General features: G+C 52.2%; 1 protein-coding gene across 6 annotated transcripts in view; it reads right to left on the reverse strand.

Moving 5' to 3' along the window:
• The window catches only part of TBC1D2 (TBC1 domain family member 2), a 56,517-nt gene extending 49,185 nt beyond the window's left edge, over window positions 1–7,332 (reverse strand). For 3 of the 6 annotated variants that reach the window (XR_006959881.1, XM_047066841.1, XM_047066833.1), the window contains exons 1-2: window positions 6,806–7,332; window positions 2,314–2,455 (exon numbers count right to left, since the gene is read on the reverse strand). Coding sequence is in view for 4 of the 6 variants with exons in the window: in XM_047066841.1 (XP_046922797.1) it covers window positions 2,314–2,455; window positions 6,806–7,171 (508 nt within the window). In the remaining 2 variants the exon portion in view is untranslated. The remainder of the gene's footprint in view (window positions 1–2,313; window positions 2,456–6,805) is intronic. The other 3 variants (XM_047066849.1, XM_047066821.1, XM_047066856.1) reach the window with 2 other exon arrangements.
• Window positions 7,333–7,761: the final 429 nt, after the last annotated feature.

Consider the following 7,761-nt stretch of genomic DNA (forward strand, 5'->3'; position numbering starts at 1 on the left):
GTCCTTCTGGATGGGCCGGGAAAGGTTCGCAGGGGACATGATCCGGAGGGTGAAGGCCCACATCCCAGCTTCCTGCATCTCCTACCAGGGTCCTCCTTGGGAGACTGGTGTCCTGGTCATTATGACAACTGCTCTCTCCCTCCTCCACCCCCCGGCCCCCGGCCACGTCTCCAGTAGGAGCTGGCCCCGGAGAGGCTCACTAAATGTACTAAACCAAAGCCACAGAATTCAAGAACCTGGAAAGGATTCAGCACAGCAGAAGAACCTGTGGGATCCCAAAGCCATTTCAGTTCCAATTTCAGTTCCGGACACACCAGAATTCTGTCATCAGGAGGGTTTCTTGTCACTGCAAATCTGAGGCTGATCTCGGCCAATTGTGCCAACTTAGGCTGCAGTTTCCCACACCAGGCAGGGCTGTCTGACTCTGGCGGAGAGAGGGTGGGTTGCAAGTGCAGACGCACAAACAAACCCTTCCCCAGAGAAAGCCCTTACTCACATGAAACACCCAGAAGGTTCTCGGAAGAAATGACTGATAATTACTATTAATAACTGAAAAGAGCAGTTATGTTAAGAGTAGTAATGTACACATACACATATAACAACAAGTTACTAGAACAGTTACTATGTACTGAGCACTTACTGTGTGCCTGGCATTAGTCTAAGGGCTTTACCTTCCTTTCCTCATTTAATTATAGAATCCAATGCAATCGCTCACAAATATCCAATGTGCCAGGTAGGGCACCTGGTACTGGGACACAAGTGACAAAGATACGGTCCCCACCCGAGGGCAGGGACCGACAAGGATGCTGTAAGGAGAACACAGTGTGACAGGCCTTGTTAGAACCATGCGATAAAAGCGTCGAGGGCTCATACAGAGTCCAGCCGGCATAGCACTGGGAGGCTTCCAAGGGGAGCCTGGCAGGAGTAGGAGGCGACACTGGAGCGTGGCTATGAAGAATAAGCGGGAATTTGCCAGGCAGACAAGCTTCTGGTGCTGCTGAAGCGCACACGGCGTGAGGCGGGCACTGGGGGAGCAGGCAGAGGTGAGCCGAGGGAGGATGAGCCCTGGGCACCGGGCTAAAAAGCGGGGCCTCGGTCACGGGTGGGTGGGGCTCCAGCGCTCACTTTAGAAAGTCCGCTCGGCCTGCAGTGGGGAGGATGGGTCTGAGGTGGCGGGCCGGTTCGCGGGCACGGGTGAGGAGGCTACTGTGGTTTTCCAGCCAGGGGCCATGAGGCCAGAGCCAAGGTACAGCAGCGAGGAGGGGCCGGCCTGGTGCGGACGCCAGAGGGCAGACACGGCCAACATGGTGACCGACTGGCCTGGCCAGCCCAGACTGCCGAAGGGGTGAGGGCAGCGCCCTGTTACCGGACAGCCGGGTGAATAAAAGGCCATTTAACGATGGGAAAGAAACTGGGGTAGCAGATGGTCAAGGGCAGAAGAGCTCGGTTTGGGACACGGAAAACACATGAGTACAGAGTTCTAGAGGTGCCTGGCCACAAGTCGCACCCTCGCCTATTCGGTCTCCCTGCTAACGGAGGATGAGGCGTTACAGACATGCTGCAGCTCTGAGCTGGGACAAGGCTCCAAGCCCTTACAGGGGCAGCTGGGGGTGGTCTGTCCTGATTCTCTACCTGCCAACCATATGGCTGGCTGCAGCGTGGGGGTGGGAGGGTGTGATCTCCAGGACTCCTCCATACTTGGATGTTCTAGGATTTGGGATCAAGCAACTTCCTTTGTAGGCCACGTGGAGGTAAAGGATTCTGCCTTAAGGGAATACTACGGGTAAAATCACTGACCTACCCAACGCACACACAGAAGCATTTGTGTAGGAGGCAGCAACAATAACTGCGTGTTCTCATTACCCTTCTGCACAGCAACCCCGTGAGAGTCTCATTTCTTCGGACCTTCCCATGGCGGTCATCGTAACAGTAGCTGACGCTTATTGCGCTCTGACAACGTGCGGCATGCTTCCAACCACTTAAGGTGTATGGATTCATTTGATTCTCATAACAACCCTAAGAAGTAGGTATAGTTTATCACGCTCATTTTATACGGAAGGAAACGGAAGCTCAGGAAGATCAAGCAACTGACTTTTAAGACCACACAGGATTAGGATTTGAACCCAGACGTCCTGGCCTCAGGGCCCGTATTCTTGCCCTTGACACTACACCGTGCCCTAACTGATCCTGAGTCACATCCCTGGCTCTTTGCTTCTTTAGCAGAGGCTCCTCCCACTCACTCCCAACAGGAGGGGAAATGCTTGGTCACCAAGACCCCTGGGTGTGTGTGCAGGAGGCGAACCCATTGGGTACCTAGCTCGAGGCGCAGGGCGGGCCCATTCCCAGCCAGGGTGGCATCAGGGGCGACGGGAGGTGCAGGCGGGCTGTTGTGGAACTCCCAGCGCTTCATCTGCAGCTGCTGCAGCCAGTACAGCATCACTTGCTTGGTGGCGGCCTGAGAAGCACAGGGGTTAATTGGTATGGCCCTGTGCCCTATGCGTGGCACTGGGTGTGGGGTGCAGGAAGGTCACGGGAGGCTTAGTGACTCTCTCCCTCCCAGGGAAAACAACTATCACTGCAGATGGCTGCCTGCTTCTGAAACCCCACCTGCTTCTTGGCCACAGAAGAGAATCAGGCATCAGTCCCAAACTTAGAGGTTCCTTAACCTTTCTGGGTCTCAGTTTTCCCATCTGTACTATGGTGAAGATACCATTCATGTCCTGGGGCAGTTATGAGGATGAAATGAGGTAAGGGAAGTGAAATGCCCAGCATAGTACCAGACACACTGGAGGTGCTCAAAATGTGCTCACTGGACAAAGGAATTTGGAGGGGATAAGAGAGGGAAAGAACTTTGAAATTCTGACCTGAGTGGGGCCCCAGCACCTCACTGTGCAACATCGCAATGTCTTAACTGACTGTGATATTGCGATTTATAAGAAACATATATTTGATCATTCAAATGACCCAGATATATTTCTCATATGTATTTGATCTTTGTCCATGGTTTCTGGCTCACAGCTCCTAAAGCCCTTGGAACTTCCTGGGATAAGGGCGATAAAGCTGACTTTTGTTGTGTTCATACGTTAACTCTTGGAAAGCCCTTAGGGAACCTAATGAGGGGGGCTGGTTGCCAGGAGAACCAAACATGTGATTAGAGGCTTGGAACTTTCAGTAGGTTTTATACCCTGCATAGAGCCCAACTCAGACCTTGAACTCAGGACCCTGAGATCAAGACCTGAGCTGAGATCAAGAATCAGATGCTTAATCCATTGAGCCACCCTGAGGTGCCCCAAGGCTTGAAACTTTCAGTCCCACCCCTATCCCCCAGAAAGAAAGAGGCTGAACCAGAGAATAGCCAATGACTTAGTCAGTCATGACTATGTAATGAAGCCTCCATAAAAACCCAAAGGACTGGGTTTGGAGAGCTTTTGAGTTGGTGAACATGGAGATGTGGGGAGAGTGGCATAGCTGGAGAGGGCATGGAAGCTCCTACCCCTTCCCCATACCTTGCCCAATACACTTCTTCATCTGGCTATTGATTGGTATCCTTTATCATATCCTTTAATAAACTGGTAAACATAAGTGTTACCCTGGGGGTTCTGGGAGCCCCTCTAGCAAAATAATCAAACCTAAGGAGGAGGTCACTGGAAACTCCAATTTGTAGCCTGCTGTCAGCAGCACAAGTAACAGCCTGGGGCTTGTGACTGGCATCTGAAGTGAGGTGTGGAAGTGAGGTGGGAAGTCTCGTAGGACTGAGCCCTTAACCCATGGAATCTGATGCTGTCTCCGGGTAGACAGTGTTAGAATTAAGTTGAATTCTTGGACACCAGCTGGTGCCTGCAAATTGCTTGGTGTTGTGGGGGGATCCATGCCCCATGTTTGAATTGGGTCCAAGAATCCTAAAAGACTGACTTTTTATGGAACAGAGAGAATCCTTCCTCTGCTTTGGGGATGCACTGAAATCATGGATTTGGTTGGGGACTGGAAAGCCATATGCACACAGTAACAACATAGTGGCACCCTCCAGGCACCCCAAACAAGGTAATGGTTGATACTGGTCATTTGTTTCCCAGCACTGGATGGTCCAAATACCTACTTTCACATCTATTACATTGTTGGATCCTCCAGGAGGGAGGCAGGGCAGGAGTGATCAGCCTTCCACAGATGGAGAAACTAAGGCTCTGAAGTTGCCCAGGCAGTGGTGGTAGAGCTGGTCCCAGAACCCGGGTCTCCCCCTTTAGACCAGAGCTTTGTGACAATTTATGGCCAGGGGACTGTGGCTTACACAGAGAAGGGCTGGGATCACCTGGGCCACAGCAGCCGGGCAGCTCGCTGGGAGTGGATGGTGAACTTCACAGAGTCGCCCACAATCAAGGCCAGGTGAGAACACCAGCAGGCAGCAGGCTATGGGCAACCAGGGCAAAGCTCCCCCTTCTAAGTGATCCACAGATGATGTGTGCATGAGGCCAGGGGCTCCATGAGAGAGGACCTGGGCCTTCACGAGGTGCCACATGAGATAAAATGATGCCTACCAGTCTTCTCTTTCCATACACTCTCCCTAAGAGACCTCAGTGCTACCCAGGGCTTCACCATGACCCTGTGCTGACAAGCTCCCAGCCCATACCCAAATACCTCATTTTAGTAATTCACTGGACAAGTGTATATTGAGCACCTACTATTCATGTCATGGCCCCATCCTCTTAGAACTTAAGAGTCTACCAAAGGGGTGTCCTAAGGCCTCCCTAGCCTGGGTTCCCTAGGTCGTGGCTGGCCCGACTAAGCAGTCAGCCACCCCTCCCTTGCGTTCCTCCTCCCTCACATCCCTAGTCACCCCCATCGGTCTTCCTCCCCTGTCACAGCTCTAGCTCAGCCACCATTCTCTCTCGATCACCTCCAGATGGACTCCCTGCTCAGCAACATTGCCTTCTCATTTTTTCTCTACCCAACAGCCACACTGAACCTTCTAAACATTCTAATCTCGCAGGGCTTCCTTGCTTAAAGTTCTTCAACAATCTCCCACAACCCACAGGACAAAGTCCAAGCTCCCAGGCCTACCTCACAAATGCCACACGCTTGGGCCTCCACTCTCCCACTCCATCTTTTGGGCCCCTCTGTACCCCAGGCTCCTGTGATCTGCCTGGACACTCTGGGCTGTATCCTGTTTCTTGTCTTTGCTCCTGGGGCTCTCTCGGCCAGGAATGCCCTTCTTCCTCTTGTCTGTTCATAGAAAACCGAATCCCTTTTTCAGGACTCAGATGTCCTCCCCTCTGTGCTGCGCTCCTGGATGGACCCTTCCGCTCAGTGGAACTGACCCTCCTGTTCACCATACTTGTCTGGTACAGACTTATCAGGGCGTCTCTAAGGAACATTTCATGTGTGTGCTAGGCCCCTGTGAGTTCTCTCACCAGACCTTAAGCTGTTTGAGAACCAGGGGGCAGGTCTGATTTGGCTCCATACCCTGGTGCTTAGCACCGAGCCACGCACACACATAGATCAATGGAACAGTAAAAGCCATGTGTTCAAGACTCTGTAGACAGCAGTTAGCCTGTGGGAGGAAACACATGACCCGTAAACCACCTGATCTCTAAAATGCCTGCCTTCCCTGGCCTGGAATTCCTGGTTTGCATTATTTTGTCTGATTTTCCCAGCCTGGTCACTGGCCAGGACCAGCCATTAAAGGGGAACTGAAGCTGTGGGCTACATACAGGGCGCTCAGTAGATTTCCAGTTGGCTGGAAGTGGGGGTCGAGGAGCAGGAAGACGGGGTGGGGTTGGGGAGGCTGTCTCCTGGCACACTGTTCTCTGGGGTGTGTGAATCCTGGAATTCTTAACCCAGATCTGTCTTTCCACTTAAGTTCTGGGGCAACTCCTCCGGAAATGAACATTAGGGCCTCAGTTCTATTACCATGTGGGTTCATTAAACAAACATTTACGGAGCACCCACTCGGTGCTAGGCTGTATTCTAGATGCTGGGATTAATTCAACAATTTGTAGGTCCTGGATGCTTACACATCTTGTTTTAAATCTCACAAACTACCTAGATTCTGGGAGATTAAGTAACTAGCCCAGGGTTACACAGCTAGTTAATAGTAGCTGATGTAAAATTTGAATCCAAGCCTGTCTGATTTCAAAGCATGTGGCCTTACCACTGTTTCAGGCATTCTCAGTTAAAGACGATAATAAAACAAAACCTACTAATGGTGAAACACATTGAGATAAGCCTCTATGAACATTCTAGGCTGATCAGTGAAACCTAAGTATTTTATAATCTCCCAATCCCTGCCAATGTTTGCTCAGCATTCAATTCCCTCCGCCAAAATATCAAGAAAAGTGATTCAGAGTCCTGGTCTTGAGAGGACTGCACAGCTCATATCTTTACTACCCTTCGGCCCCAAGTAAGAAAGTTAATGTAACTGCATTGTTAAGGCACACCAAAAAGTAAAAGTTTTGAAACAGTACTGAGAGGTACAAAGACTAAGGGATTTCAAGTGTGGGTTACACCACTCACTAGATGCCTGACCTCTGAAGTAACTGGCTGGTTACTTCATCTCTCCAAGACTGTTTCTTGATTCTAATGTGGGTACATCATTCCTGCCTGTTATGGGAGCTCAATGAGAAAATGGGTGCAAATGCGTCTTGGAATGCACGAAATCCTGGGCACCCACGGTTCACTGGGGGAGATCAGGGTCTGTAATACTCGTTCCAGTAAATTTATTGTGACCACCCACACGTGCCAGGCTGTGCCCTGGGAACTCATCCCGGCTTTAAAAGGAAAAAACAAAAAACAAAAAAACTGCCCCATTTACCTTCAGGGTAATAATCCGGCTGGGAGTCTTGATTTCAAAAGTCCCCTCCTCGGCGTCTGCCTTGCAGTCAAAGACCGCACTGGAGAGGTCGATGCTGTCCAAGGGATTGGCATCCTGAGCGGTCCGTGAATAATACAGGCGACGTTTCTTCTCGTCGTAGAAGAACCAGCGGGATTTCCAACCCCGGATGGGCCCTTTGCCGCCAAATTTATTTAAATAACCACAGAGTTTCTTGGGGGCCGCCTCCAGGGAACGGGAGCAGCTCTCCGACTCCTCCGGAGGCAACACTTCGGGGCCCCTGGCAGGCTCTTCGGACCTGAGGACCGAGGAGCTAGACTCTGCGGGGTTCTCCTGGGCGCCCTCCATCTCCACTAAAGACCGTTGAGGCACTGGAGGTCCGCAGCCAACTCTGGCCAAATCCCAGAGACTCAGCGGGTACCTCCCAAGCGCGAGAAATCTGGGCGGGGGCGGGGCCACTGGTGACGCGCCCCCCAGGAGACCGCAGGAATGCGGATGGCTACAGTCAGTTAACCTTTGACGGCAAACCCAGGTGGGGCGGATGGCCACGCCCCTCCCAAGCTCTCCGCAGCCAGGCCACACCCCGACACGCCCTCGGCCATCCCCATCCCCATCCCACCCGCTTCCGGCTTTCACGCTCCGCCAGTCAGCCATATTTAGTGAGGGCAGCTGCAGGGCGTGAGGGGGCCCTCAGGTTGAAAACACGGTGACACTGAGCAAAGTTAAAGTTAACTGGCGGCAGGGAAGCGGGAAGAGATGCTTGTCTCTGACTAGACTGCCTTGGTAACTCGTGTAATAAGGTGGAAGGATGGTTCTTCTTGCGTCTTATGGGTAGTCCGCCTTTACCCCGCAGGTGCCGCGCGGGTTACCATCGGACGGCGCATTCCGGGGCCATTGGCTGAGAGGGACGCCGGCTCGGTGACGTCACTTCCGGTGCA

This window comes from Lynx rufus, unplaced genomic scaffold (assembly GCF_022079265.1).
Source record: "Lynx rufus isolate CCGP_SWC_20201006 ecotype Redwood Valley unplaced genomic scaffold, mLynRuf1.p SCAF_10, whole genome shotgun sequence".
Lineage (NCBI taxonomy): Eukaryota > Metazoa > Chordata > Mammalia > Carnivora > Felidae > Lynx > Lynx rufus.